This window comes from Sus scrofa, chromosome 18 (assembly GCF_054392235.1).
Source record: "Sus scrofa isolate SSC_HxYL_T2T_F1_AM1 chromosome 18, Sscrofa_HxYL_maternal_Yorkshire_Landrace_v2.0, whole genome shotgun sequence".
In the NCBI taxonomy this organism is placed as follows: domain Eukaryota; kingdom Metazoa; phylum Chordata; class Mammalia; order Artiodactyla; family Suidae; genus Sus; species Sus scrofa.
The window spans coordinates 34,034,078-34,049,714 of record NC_139400.1 but is presented as its reverse complement, the minus strand read 5'-3'; the positions used below and the strand labels follow the sequence as shown (position 1 = coordinate 34,049,714).

Genomic DNA, 15,637 nt, shown 5'->3' with positions numbered 1-15,637 from the left:
TTATCATGCTATGAACATGATATATCTCGTTGTTGTGGTGTTTTGTTTGTTTTTTTCCACTATTGAAAGGAAAAACTAACTACTTGAAAAATAAACTTAAGAAATGAAATGTTTGAAAAGCATGTATTTTATAAAGAACTCAAAATGATTTAACATATACCCTAACCTTTGTTATGGCATCTATGTTAGTAGACAGGAGATACCTTTTCCTAGTTTACAATTTCAGAAATACAAGCAAAGGCATGTGATTTGTCCAAGGTCAGGATTCAAAGGAGGGGTCTGGACTTCTGACTCTTAAGAATTCGTGAAAAGAGGCACAAAATATTTGCATATGTTTAAATTAGATAGGTCTACAGTGCTCACTCTGATTTCTTTCTGAAACACTGACTAAGCCTAAGCAGGCTTAATGTTGCTGATTATGTTTTTAAAATATATTGACAAATCAAAAATATTTTGTATCATTAGAAATCCATTGAAGAATTGTCAGTCCGTTTTATTATGATGAATACATGTCCTGTAAATAAAAGTTTTCCATTTTTTTAGACCAGTGCCGTGGGCGGGGGGAGTCAAAATGAAGCACATGACAAAAATGAATTTTTAGCCAATATTCTGGAAGGAAGTCAAGAAAATCTTTGTCTCTACATAGTGAATCATTCAACACTGTGGGAGCAGTTTTAACATATGATCCACACCCATTTCAGAATAGGTTGCCAACTCCAAGTTGACTTTCCTACTTAATGGATAGATACTTACGCTTGAGCTTAATTTTATCTAAGCAAAAGGTATTATCAGAAATAAGATACAAATTAAAATAAGGTTGTTTCAAAGTCTACCCCAAAATAACTGATCCATTCTATCTGATCATTATCACCAGTAAGATGACCTGTGAGTTATTGCATTGCGTATTTTGCTAGGGATCTTGTTTTTTGTTTTCTTGGTAGAAGTGCTCAGATTGCCTACCATGTGTAGACTTGGCTATGATTTCCTAAGTTTAACTTAAAAAATGCTGTTAATGCTAGCTAATTTATGCAGGCTCTTGGGAACAAGAAGATTTTATTGTAAAATCCAAAATAAGAAATGAAAAATGGGTTCAAGTTTTTCTTTACCCATTCTTGAAAACGTAGTTATATATTTGTCTCTAACCTATTTGGCTATAGAATCAGAGATATTATTTCAGAATACATAATCACTTTCAATTATTTTTAATATATTAACTCATACAAACTCATAAAATACATGGAAAGCGTAAGAGGATATAAAAAAAGTAAAAATAACTCCCAATGGCACCACATGAGGAAATTTACGTTTCTTGGAAACATGTAATATTTTTTAAATTGTATCATAACTTATAATGTTTTATATCACATGCATTTCTTCACATCAGTAAATATTCGTGAAGCATAATTTTAATGGATTCACATTATTTCATTATGATGAACATTACATAATTTATACAACTTTCTCTGCTTTTTGTACATTAACATATTTTCCAGTTTTTCACTGTTACTTTCGGTGCTGTAAACATCTTGGTACATGCCACTCTGTTCTTATCTCTGTTAATCTTTTAAAATATATTGCTTGAAATGGAATTACTGTCACAAAGGATATGAAGCATTTTAAGAATCTTGTTGACTCTTGCCAGCTTACTTCCCATAAAATATATACTAGTGCATACTTCCAACAACTCAAGATATTTTGGGCATCATTAAATATTTAAAAAATTAAAATAATAAACCTTTGACATTTGATGGCTGGAAAAATGCTCAGTGTTTTGTTTCTTTGATACCTACTGAAGTTTAACTGTTCTTTATATGTTTATTATATTTGCATTTCTAGAACTCTGCTCATATATTTACATTTATTGATTTGTCAGAATCCTATATGTTTAGAAATTATCATTATATTCAATGTATTATAGCAGTTGCCATTAGCTTAATATTTGTAATCTTCATTTCACTAAACATTTTTCTGTACAAGTTTTGAATGTTACGTAATCAAAGCTATGGATATTTCTCTATGATTTATTTTTTTCCTGCTTAGAAAGGCCTTCTCCATGGTTTGTTTGTTTTTTTGTTTTTGTTTTCGTCTTTTGTCTTTTTAGGGCCACACCAGCTGCATATGGGGGTTCCCAGGCTAGGAGTCTAAACGGAGCTGTTGCTGCTGGCCTACACCACAGCAACACGGGATCTGAGCCGCATCTGCAACCTACGCCACAGTTCATGGCAACACCGGATCCTTAGCTCACTGAGTGAGGCCAGGGATCGAACCCCCAACCTCATGGTTCCTAGTTCGATTGGTTTCCACTGCGCCATGATGGGAACTCCCTGGCCTTCCCCATCTTACAAGTTAAATATTTACTTGCATTTTTTCTTATAGTTTTTGTGTATCCTTTTAAAATCATTAATTCATTTGGAATGTATTTTGGTGTATGTGTGAAGTGTGATTTAACTTCTTTTTCCAAAAAAGCCAACATTCCTAATATGGGTTGAATTTTTAGACTTTCCTTATCTGACAGTGATGTTGCTTTATCAAGGATTCAACTTGTATGGATATAAACTTAAAGGTCCAATTTTAGTGGCATATGGCATATGCTTTGTTCTATTGATCTGCCAGAGGATTTATCTTTTAATAGTCTGTTAACCAAGCCCCTGTTGTTTCACTCTTTTTCTTAGCTTATCAATTATTATTTTCCATTTGTATTTCTTTGTGAACTTTAGAATAATTTTGCCAATTAAAAACACCTTTTGAGGAGTTCCTGTCATGGCTCAGTGGTTAATGAACCCGACTAGCATCCATGAGGTTACAGGTTCGATCCCTGGCCTCGCTCAGTGGGTTAAGGATCTGGCACTGCTGTGAGCTGTGGTATAGGTCGCAGATGCGTCTCGGATCCTTCATTGCTGTGGCTGTGGTGTAGGCCGGCGGCTACAGCTCCGATTGGACCCCTAACCTGGGAACCTCCATATGCCTTGGGTGCGGCCCTAAAAAGACACAAAACAAAACAAAAAAAACCACCCTTTTGAGACCTGATCTACTCATTAATATGGAAAGGACTAGTATCTTCCCAAAATTCAATGTTCTCTTTTAAAAATATGGTAGGTCTCTTTATATATTCACTTTTTTAATGTTAATAATAGTTTATCTCTTGGGAGTTCCCATCGTGGCGCAGTGGAAATGGATCCGACTAGGAACCATTAGGTTACAGGTTTGATCCCTGGCCTCGCTCAGTGGGTTAAGGACCTGGCGTTGCCCTGAGCTGTGGTGTAGGTCACAGACACAGCTCAGATCTGGCAGTGCTGTGGCTCTGGTGTAGGCTGGCAGCTGCAGCTCCGATTAGACCCCTAGCCTGGGAACCTCCATATGCCACAGGTGTGGCCCTAAAAAGCAATAATAATAATAATAATAATAGTTCATCTCTTTATTTATGCAGTTTTTGGTGTTTTATGTTTTTCATGGTAGATGTGAATGGAATCCCATTGTATCCTCTATTTGGTTATTTTAGGGTGTCAGTCGTCTAGAACTTCAGGAGCAATCCTGATCGTAGAGCAACACAGCAGACGTTCCTGCTCTATACCTGATTTCAGTGAAAGTGCATGGGCAAAAGACCTCACAGAAGAACCATTATATAGGTTATTGAGTGATAATACACTATTATTGTACAGATAATCACATAAAAGTATATAATGGCATAATAATATAAAACAACACAAATATAACATTATTTTTTATATTTCAATGAATTCCGTGTTTTCTGCCCACTTTCATGCTATTCTTATACAGATTTGGTTCTTTTAATATTATTTTTATGTCCTAATAGTTTTTTTGCCACGTTATTACTAGATGTGCTCTTGTTATCACTGTTTGATCAACAATTGAGCTTTTCTCTTAGGGTGCAGTAAATTCACGGTTAGTTATGGACATAAAGTAAGGGAGCTATAATGGTTGTAGCACTATACAATAACAGTGTGAGTTTCTTCCATTTTAGTGTTTTCTTGGTGTTATAGAATAATATTGACAGAAAAAGTGGCACATAATTTCCTATCGACTATATTTTGTGCATAAAGTTCAAACTAGCTCAATGGAAAATTTCATCACTCTTATCACTTAAAGCCCAAGGAGTAAATTTTCCAAAGTTAAATCAACTTTTTATGTTTATATCCAAAAAGTTAGAGAAAGCTTTCAGTAAACTATTATGGTGCTATAAAACTGTATTTACTAACTTGAGAAGAGATTTATTATTAGGTAGAGAAAGCGAGTCACCAAATAATGAAATAGTGTTATATAATTAACGTTAAATAAAAACTTATCATGTATGCATAGTATAAATCTAGAATAACATATAGACATACACAAAATTGTAAATACCAGCTTCTGTAGGAGATGGGATTAGGTGATTTTTAGATTATTTTTACTTATGTATTTTTTAAAGTTATCTGAAACAAGTATTATTATTTATGTCATAAAAATAAAATTGTTAACATGTTTTCAACAGCAAATACCTCAACTCTATGAGTGTACATAAATCTCATGAGGTTAAAATCATTTATGTAAGCAGAGGAAAATATCCTGTTGACTTTCCAAGACAAGCCTGCAAGTATATTTTGAGCTTTCATTGCATATTTGGTAGACGTATTACCAACATACAAATCCTCCCTGGGAAAGCACCCACAGTCCTCAGTGTCTAAGGAACAGTAAGGTCAATTGCTTACCTCCAAACCCTTCCTCAGTCCTATGAGAAATATATATTTAATTGGATGTCTGACTACCAAAGCAAGCATATGGAAGAAGTGGTTCCCGCTCTTCTTTACATTATCTGTTACGTTCAATTTTTCCATCTCCTTTGATAATTTTACCATTTTATTTATTTTATTTTTTTTTTTAGTATGGTGCCTCAAGGGTCCACTTTTTCATTTCTTTTCTTCTTTTTTCTTTTTTTCATTTGCTTTTTTGGTCCACACCTGTGGCATATGGAGGTTCCCAGGCTAGGGGTCAAAAAATGAAGATGCACCTGCCAGCCTACTCCACAGCAACGTGGAACCCAAGCTGTGTCTGGCAACGCCGGATTCTTAATCCACTGAGCGAGGCCAGAGATTGAACCCACATCCTCATGGATACTAGTCTGATTCATTACTGCTGAGCCACAGTGGGAACGCCTCACTTTTTCATTTCTTTAAACTTGTCCTTAAATAAAGAGGTCACCTGGACTCTAGTAACTCATATCTTTCCAGAATTTCTATATTTAACAATATGAATTAATGCACCCTCTTATTTCGTGACAGGTTGCTGTTTAAGTTTTGAGACTGTAAAAATACTTTTATTTTTAAAACCTTGCAGAGAGGAGAAAAACAATGGTATTCTATCTAACCATGGAAAGAGGCTGAAGTTGGAAAACAAATGGTTTGGGGGGAAATGATATATATGTGTGTTTTTAAAAGTTACATCTGAAGTGATTAACAGCAAGTACAATGTTTGAACTGTAAATATATCCTAAACAAGCCTATTATGTGAATTACCATAATTGTGTTTCGTGAGGGTTTTTGCATATATACTGGGTACAAGTTTATATACGGTTCAGTGAAGATGAAGTATATACTAACACAGTTTGACAACAAGCTAATACTTAATGTTGAATGACAGGAAAATCCACAGATAAAATCCACCATGTATACTATAAACTCTGCTGTACTCATGGGCAGATGGAATTTTCCTTGGAAAGTTTGCCTTGGTTAGTTAATCAAGGTTTTGGTTTAGACCATTTGGGTCATAAACTCAGCTTTCTCATCAAACAAAGACAGACATTTATAGTAGAATATCTGAAGAAATAAGGGACTTTTGTCGCCAGGCAGTGAGTTCACAGGTGTTCTTTAATCAAAGGCTGATTCTTTCCTTAAAGGAGCTCATTTCTGGTTTTTTTTTTTTTTTTTTTTTTTTTTTACTTCTCTGAGGGGGGACTGCTGTAACTTTGTTTTCTGTAATTGATCGTTCTGACTGCTGTAACCACCCACCTTTTTTATTGCCGCCACTTCAGCGTGCCTGGCAGTCAGATGACTTAGGGGGTGATGAGTGCTCTGATAATACTCATTTGTCTTGGGGGTTTTCCAGATTTTCTCCAAATGGTCACCAGCCACTTTCTCCTCCCAACCCCACCCCACTTCTTTCACTTCCATTAGAAATATTTATTTTTATTTATTTACTCACTATTTTTCTTTAAAATATACTCAATCTACACGCTGTAGTCAACACTTTTCAGTCAGCTCAGCAGACTGTCTCTTGGGGTCAAAAGAAATCTAGATAAGAGGAGAGAGTAAGATGAAAACAAAAAAGTGAAACTTGAGGTGACCCTTGTAGCATGGTGACCTATGCAGACGCCCACAGAAGAGCTCAGCTGGCTTCCCAGACCTTTGGTTCCATGATTTGCCAACTTTTGATTCTCATGCCCTTTCACTACCCGGAACATTTCAGTCCACTCCCTGAGTCTTTCCTCATCCAAGTCTCTACCCAAGGGCGTTAATGACTCATCTCTAATTCTGTTTCTTCTTCTCCACCTTTCCAGATTTCTCCCATCAGCTGGCTTCATTTGTCCCTCCTCTGAACTTCCTTAGTGATATTTTTAAAGGATGTAAAATAAGCAAGTATCATTTACCTTGGAAGAGTCTACTTTGAGAAATCTAGTTTTAGTATCCCAGCCTTCACACTCATATCTATGGCCGTTTTTAACCTGAAGTTTCCTGGTGCGTGTGTGTTTTGTCAGAGCACTGCTGGTAGGCTATGTATAGTAGAATGCAGGTGATAAACTGTTGATCAGCATGAAGCAGAGACTTTCTTTAAGCATTTAAGGCAAAATCTAGAGGCATTTATGTAATTCGAAATATGTATAATGATTTTTAGTAGGAAATGAGCACTTTTTTTTTGGTTTAAAAAAACATGAGCAAAAAAAAAAAAAAGGGCTGTTTCTGTCTTCCATGTGGTGATTATCAAAACTTTGATTTCCACATTTGCATGTAAAGAAAAATAAAGGAGTGTGTGGCATATACATATTGGCAACTATGTAGGTGCTCAAGGCAAGTATAAATGAGAAATATTGAAAGAGAGACATTTAAGGTTACCTAAAATAATATAAACCAAATTTCTTTCAATTTTGGTAACAGGTCAAAAAGCCACTTCATGAAGAATAATTTTTCAGGACAAACTTTTTAAATTGTTACCTTTTTAAAAGGTTCACTAGTGTCTGAGTTCTTACTGTGTCTCCTGTGTATAATTCATTCCTTAAATTTATTTCTTAGTTTTATCCCTACAAAACACACCAAAGCAGACCTGGCAGATGCTTTTAAACAGAAAGAAACAAAATATAAAAACTAAAGAAACTAAAATCCACAGAAACAAAAAAATTCTATATTTCATTATTTTAACTGATTTAAAAATGTGTAAGCATTTTGATAGATTCTGTTTTATATAGGATTCACTGGTTTTCAGACTATATAATGCAACCAAAAAAGTGAACCTAGATTCTTTTTTTCTTGCTCATTGAAGCTATCACATCTCATCTATCAGACCTCCAAGTAGAATTTTAAAAGTGGGGTACTCTCTCACGCCCAAGGACCATGTAATTAGCATATGAATGTGTAACGGATTGTTTGAAGTAACAATTAAGGGGACAATACATAAAGGGACTGAAGAGAGCTACCAACACCTGGGAATCTTGTATTGAAAAAAAAGCTTACTTAACGTAAGTAATTAAAAACCAAGGACAAATGCTCATTGTGAAGCAGTGAAGCCCTACAAGGAAAGCTAAAATCTGCTGATATTTTGCTGTCATCTTTTAGCCTGAATCACTAAAACAAGAGCTTACTGTTTGTTTATTTCAATGGAATACTTGTTAAATGTAGGTTTTGTATGGTATTTGATTCTCTGAAATCATCAGAATGCATTTATATGACAGAAAATATTTAAAATATTTAAATATTTTAAAATATTTAAAAATATGTATATTCAAAACATAAAAGATAGTAATAAATCTTTGACCTGTGGTCAGAGACGTTTCAGAGGGAACTTCCAACTGATGGAAGATCAGGTATAATCAATTCTTTATATGGTATTTGTCCAGATGATTCCTGTTGGTGAAATTCAACCACAGTGTATTGTTTTGTCTTATTTTGTTTCTCTCTTGTTTTTCTCTGAGTAGGAAGAGTTTCCTACCCAGGCAAAGACTTGAGAATAACCAGTAGCTCTGGATTCCTAGTAATCCTTGGTATTGGGGAAGTCTTAGTGAAGTAAGAGGCAGGAAGCATGCATTATTGTTTCCATTTCTGTCACTCTCTACCTCTATAAACCATTTAACACTTCTTTGGGAAAAAAATACCACATCTGCAAAATAGGAATTATTTTGTGTAGACTGTCTGAATCAAAGGACTTTTGAGGCCCTAACATCTATATATTCCTTGATCATGAAAAAAACACTTGTCCTCAGAATTTAACTTTAAATGACTGACATTTCATGGGACAATTCTATTTAAAAAATAAATTATGAACCTGCTATTTAATTTTAAGTAGAAGAGTAAATATGTGCATGATTATTCATAGCAGCATTATTCATAATAGCCCCAAAGAGGATACAACCCAAATACCCATCAACTCATAAATAAAATGTGGCATATTCATCATCAAAACAAAAATTAAACAGGCAAGCAAAACTTTATTCAAGGCTATTGCAATAGGAGAGAGAAGGCAGAACCAACTCTGACCTTAACTCTGATGAAGCAGAGGAGGGAAGATTTTTTAAGAGCTCCTTTGAGCTTCAGTGTAAAAGTGGTATAGCATGTTAGGAGAAAGTCAGAGGCCAGCTGTGTTTGCTCATTGGCTCCTTCCAAAGGAAAAGTAAACTCACATCATTATGATAGGAGGTAGTTTTCACAATTTGGAATGAGACGTCTCACTGGAAGTTAGGCTCCTACCCTCCACAGAAACTGGGAGACCAGTTATTTGGTGTTATTTCCATTGATGGTTACATTTCAGAGAGATGGTTCCCATATACTTGAGAAGTATATTCCTAGTTATAAAACTAGCATGTGATGTTTTAAAAGATTTACGTCTCAAAGGAACAGAGAAAGGATTTACAAGTTTTCTAAACTAAAAGGGAGCCTATAGCCAGGAAGTAGCCTGTCCAAAGTTTAGTCAAGTTGAGAGGAACTTTAAGGCCATCTTTGTCACCATACAATGGAGTACTATTAGGCAATAAAAAGGAGTGAAGTACTGACACATGCTACAAGGTGAATAAATCTTGGAAACATTAATTATGCCAAGTTAAAGAAGCCAGTCACAAAAGACCATGTATTGTGTGATTCTGTCTGTAGAAATAACTAGAATACCCAAATCTATAGAGATAACATAGATTAGTGGCTACCTAGGGCTATGGGAGCTGGAGATGGGGTTGGTGGTGGCAGCTAAAAAGGTGTAGGGTTTCTTTTTGAGATAATGAAGATATCCTAATATGTTTGTAGTGATAATTGCACAACTCTGTGAATATACTAAATGCCTTTAAATTGTACACTTTCATGGATGGATTATAATCTATGTAAGTCAAATTTCAAAAAGCCATTATAAAAACAAATATTTGTTGAAATGTGCCACATGACCAATAGAATATTTACTATATTTGTGGGTGATGAAATTTTTTAAACAGTTTTTCTGTTTGTTTTTCTTCAAGGTAGGTTTTGGTTTTGAATAATCTATGGATTCAGAATGTGTATTTCTGGTAACTGGCCTGCTTTTAAGTTTTTATAAAATATTCTAGAATTTATTACCATATCCTACTAATGAGATTGTATATTACATGGAAGAGAGAAACGTAATTTCTGAAATGTCCTTGAGATATTTGCCTCCCTGAAACTGGGAGTTGTCAATTAAAAAAAAAAGAAAAAAAACCTGTCTAGAGAGAATAAGAGGAAATAGTTTCTCTTCCTAACTGATGAGAAAGGTATACTATATATAAATATTATTTTTTTAAATTTGCACATATGTATTTTATATATAGTATTATTTATATATTAGTATGCATATACATATCTATGGTATAGTATAAATAAATCCTTGCATTCAAATGAAAGCTATACTGACAGAACCCTCATTTATGAATAAATAATATTCTACAATTTCATTTGTAAACTAGCTATTTGTAGCCTTTTCTACAGAAACAGTTTTGCCAACACTGATCAGGTTCCAAATTGAGCTCACAAAGATTTATTTTACCCATAGTGTAGCTGAAATGGAGTACTAGTGTTACCACTGTCTGGGATGAAGGGACAATGACACAATGGCACAGAGAAGAAAAGGAATCATAACATCTCCATTTCTTGGGTGCAGTCATGACTCCAGGAAAAATTTTGAACTGTGCAGAGTGAGACTTTGGCTTCCATCCATTTTCTTTTCTCTACCCATTGTCCCATGTTCAAGATCGAGAGCCTCTATCTCTAGGTCTTGAGGAAGGCGTCACTGCTTTCATGACTCCCGGAGCTTCCCACCGTATCACCTCACTCCGGCATCTCTGTTCCTCCGTGACAAATACATCTCTATTGTCTAACACAACCTCTCTCCCTACCAACATACACACATTGAAATTTCCATTTTTGCAAGGCAGCTAATTTTGTTTTGCATTGTGAGGGAAGTAAATTTTGAAAACACGATGACCTCTGAATCCCCTAGAAGTATTTACATATAAAACTTGGGTTGTAACCTTAAAAGTATGTCTAATCAGTAGGATTTCAAGTATTCAATTTAGAGAATGGTCAAAAAAATGAAGATGGGACACGCTGTCCTTTCTGACCCCAGTCTTTCTTTGGGGTGAGACCCTCTAGGTTGTTCCTTCTTTACATGGAGTATTTTCTTTGTCTCTGCCTGAACTTAAGTAGTCTTTAAAATTGCCTCCCTAAAAGTTACACTACCTACCAGGACAGAACAGGGACAGTGGGATCTGTAATGGTGGCACTTGGAGTTGGGAGGAGACATTGGGAAGGTGACAGAAAAGAGCAGTTGAGTACCATTTATGGTATGAATGATGCTTGCGCATCTTATTTTTTTTAATTTGCGTATATATATTGTTCTATATATTGATCCATTGATTTTTCTTGGTTGTAGACTGGACTAATGGATACTACAGACAACAGAGAAAACTTGTTGAAGAGATTGGCTGGTCCTATACAGGTAAATATGTTATTATATGATGAGATTCTGTGGAAAAATTTATTGGTTTTGTATCTGATTTTATATGTAAGAGAAAAATTTATAGCTCAGCACATCATTTTAACTTAGCTACATGCATAGGCAGTTAGATTCATCACTAAAAATATACGCAAAATGATTTCTAGTGACTTTGCATTAGCACATTGGTAGTGTAGAGTATATGACATCAGACAGACCTAGATTTGAATCTCAAGTCCACTTCTCCATGGGAAAAATGCATAACCTAATTGAGGCTCGGTTTTTTCATCAGTGAAATGGAAGGTTTTTCTGAGCATTAAATGATATAAATGGAGTTGACATGATGCCGCCTTATAAATAGAAATTTATCAGTAAACGTTAGCTGCTGTTGTTATGATCACAGTTGTGGTTTTTTTATTCATTTAACAAATATGAATGGGGGAGCTCCCATCGCAGCGCAGTGGAAATGAAGCCGACTACGAACCATGAGGTTGCAGGTGCGATCCCTGGCCTCACTCAGTGGGTTAAGGATCCGGCGTTGCAGTGAACTGTGGTGTAGGTCACAGACACGGCTCGGATCTGGCGTTGCTGTGTCTGCGGCGTAGGCTGGCAGCTGTAGCTCTGATTAGACCCCTAGCCTGGGAACCTCCTCCATATGCCATGGGTGCAGCCATAAAAAGACAAAAAGACGAAAAAAACAAAAAACAATATTAATGGGAATCTTGCTCTCAGAAGGAGTTTCCTTCTGAATTACTGTGCTGAGTTAACTGGAATCAGGGTCTGATGTGATTTTGTACAATTGCCAGACTTGGCTTAGAACATCGTGAACAGCAGAAGTTGGCTTGAAATAGTTACATCCAGATATCATGATCCAAAACCTTAGGAAAGAAGAGAAGCTCTAGGCCTCTTGAGACGAGTCTGGATAGAATCTATATAGAGCATGACATGACTGATGACCACCTGAAATACAGTTGAGTGGTAGAGTTGGGTGCTTATTAGAAGTAAGACTGGATTGGAGTTCCCTTTGTGACTCAGGGATAACAAACCCGACTAGTATCCATAAGGACGTGGGTTCAATCCCTGGCCTCTCTCAGTGGGTTAAGGATCTGTTGTTACCACAGGCTAAGATGTAGGTCACAGACGTGGCTCAGATCTGTCTTGCTGTGGCTGTGATGTAGGCCAGCAGCTACAGCTTCGATTTGACCCCTAGCCTGGGAACTTCCATATGCTGTGGATGCAGCCCTAGAAAGACAAAAAGAAAATGAAAAAGAAAAGAAATAAGACCGGATTGATAAGATGGAATTGAATTAGAAGGGCTTTAACATATGCCTGGCCACTTTGGACTTTATTTTATAAATGAATGGCAACAACACGAGGAATTTTGTAGAGAAGCATGCATTTTCTTTCTATTTTCATTCTTACTTTAAAAGTAGAAAATTTTTTAAAAAATATATTCAAGCACAGAAAAGAATATAAAAATCGCTCTTTACCCCCTCCAAGTATATCCACTAGAAAATTTGGTATATTCTTTTCAGGCTAGTTTATTATATTATGTTTATATATTTTTTACGTAGAGTTCTGCATATAGTTTATGCTGCTTTTGAGCATTTCCTCATTTCGGTGATGATTCCTGTTGATCATGATACTTAATGCGTACCTAATAGTCCATGGGATAAATGTCTGATTTTTAATCATCCATTATATTGGATAGTCCAGCTACTATAAACAGTGACAATAGATGAATAAATATGTCTTTATATTTTAATCATTTTTATTAGAGAATCTTTGATATGTGATTACTGACTGGAAAAAAATTAATGCTTTCAAAATTCTTGATACACATGGCCTAATTGCTTTCCAGAGAGCATGTATGTGCTTAACATATGGTATAAGTAAGTGCCTACCCCACTCAATAAACCAGGATTTAATGATTGCCGTTTTTAAAATCATCACTAATTTGGTATGTTTTAAAAAATGACATTTTGTTTTAATTTGTTCTGTTTGATTACTGCTGAAGTCGAGATTTTAATTTTTATTAGCCTTTCGTATCACCTTTTCTACAAAATAAGTTAAATTAGAACATGGAAAATGATGAAGACATTCATCAAAGCAGGAAAAATTGAACAAATTAAGGCATATCTAGCTTGTGGATTACTGTGCAGATGGGTATGTGGTAGTTATGCATGATATTCTACAGAAAGACTTGCTCTCAATTTACCCATTTATAATGATGACCTGTATATCTAAGGAGTTCTGCCTTATTATTTTTAATTTTTTAATCTTGACAAATATGTAGAATAGATTCTCTATAACTCTAAACCATTTTTAACTGTTTAAATTATTTCTTCAAAAAATGTTTCCCTATTAGATACCCAATGCAATGAACATTACATTACACTATATCAGATTTTATTTACTTGAGCAATTTTTTCAGAAAAAAATGAACTTTAAAAGAGAGTTGTTGGACTAGTGCCTAGTGTTTTTAATATTAATATAAATAGTCAAATAAATATGGTCAAATTTTAAAAATTGTGTTAATTTATCCATTTCCTCACCTTTTTAATCACATTAATTTTAAAAATCTGGTCAGCTTAAGTGACAAAAAGTAAAAGCCCAGTTTTAATTTTCTTTTTTCTAATTAGTTAATTTCTTAAATTATCCTAAAATAATTTAAGAATTTAGGTTATGGTTTTGGGAGGATATATGGTAAATAATTGCTACCTGAAGTAATGGTTAAGTGATTAAGAATGGTAGATATGAGTAACTAGTATAAAAAATGGCAAATTAATTTATTTGCCATAAAACAAGTTATTTTTCTTTTCAATAAAAGTGTGTGCTATATTCTATTTGAATAAATTTGTGTTGTAGTTTCTCTGGATTTGATTCTAGGTCCTAGACCAATTTTTGTCTGTTATACACACAACTCATATAACCTCAAGATTTTAAACTAGGTTATTCTGCATAAAAAGTAAAGATACCTTTCAAGTATCTTTAAAGCATATTTAAGATTTTTAATATTTAAGGATTTAAACATAAGAGGAAAGTATTTTCCCTCCAGTCTGACTTTATTAAAGTAATAATGAGCTAAAATAATATCAACAATAATAATCATCAAATAAAAACAAAAAGTAATATGTAACAGTTGTAGAAAACTTGTTACATAAAGATAGTCATAGAATAAAAATCAACCTGGTTTAGTTATGTTAACAACTACCTTCCTAGTTTTAAAGGTAGAACTAACAGCAGATTATTTTCCTTTAACCAGAGAACTCAGTTATTTACCAGGTATGGATAAAATGAAAAACAAGCTTTAATGCATCCTCCATTCTCTCTGAACAAGAAGCAGAAAGTGGAGGACCTATAGCCCAGGGGGAGAGAGGGTTACAGTTCTCACCATCCCAAGCAAGGGCTGGTATGCAGAGTAGTAATGCTTTCTGTTTCCAGCAGCCTAAGGTCCCTAAGAACCTTGAGGTGGTGCTTCCTTAGGTCAGGAGAAGACAGCAGTTTTACCAATAGCTTTTGGCACATACCACTGTGTATCTCTTGCTATCTTAGGAGGAAGCCACAGAACTCTTCCTTTTAATGGGCTAACTGCATATAGACATGGCACCTGTAGAGTGGCCAGGCTTTCATGGATGGATCTATGCATAAACAATGCACAGTTCCTTACTTTATAATCAAGTTGCATCGTTCTGTTTATAGTTTAAGGGCTATTGGCTTTACCTCCTTTAAGAGACAGTCTGGTGATCAAAAGGACAGATGCGTTAAAATAGTGTCATTTGCTGCGGGAGAAGGAAGGTGTGGTAGGTCTCAAAAGGGAATGTTCCAGAGCTGAGGTAAGGGTGGGAGCTTACCAAAATTTTAAAGAATGGATTGCTCTACTTACTCTGGTACTTCTCATTGGTTTGGAAAATTATCTGTTCTAGAATAATTGAAGATCCTAAGAAGAGGCTACAAAGAGTTTCAGATAAGGACATTTTACAACTACATAGCTCAAACGACAGATTGATTATTTGGTCGGAATACCTAGAGTGTCAAAAAGAAAACAAATAAAAGTCTTTATCCAGGAGTTCCCGTCGTGGCGCAGTGGTTAACGAATCCGACTAGGAACCATAAGGTTGCGGGTTCAGTCCCTGCCCTTGCTCAGTGGGTTAAGGATCCGGCGTTGCCGTGAGCTGTGGTGTAGGTTGCAGACGCGGCTGGGATCCCGTGTTGCTGTGGCTCTGGTGTAGGCCGGTGGCTATGGCTCCAATTAGACCCCTAGCCTGGGAACCTCCATATGCTGCGAGAGCGGCAGAAGAAATAGCAAAAAGACAAAAAAAAAAAAAAAAAAAAAAAAAAAGTCTTTATCCAAATGAACGTATCTCTCCCAAGCAAATCATACCAAAACCAAGCATTTTAAATGTGGACTATTCACTATTATGTATATTTTTTTCGTTTTAATGCA

General features: G+C 35.2%; 1 protein-coding gene across 4 annotated transcripts in view; it reads left to right on the top strand.

Annotated features, from left to right (window-relative positions):
- PTPRZ1 (protein tyrosine phosphatase receptor type Z1) overlaps positions 1 to 15,637 on the top strand; it is a 182,236-nt gene that overhangs the window by 49,034 nt on the left and 117,565 nt on the right. For all 4 annotated transcript variants that reach the window (XM_013985677.3, XM_013985675.3, XM_013985674.3 and 1 more), the window contains exon 2: positions 11,128 to 11,193. In XM_013985677.3, coding sequence (XP_013841131.2) covers positions 11,128 to 11,193 — 66 coding nt within the window. The remainder of the gene's footprint in view (positions 1 to 11,127; positions 11,194 to 15,637) is intronic.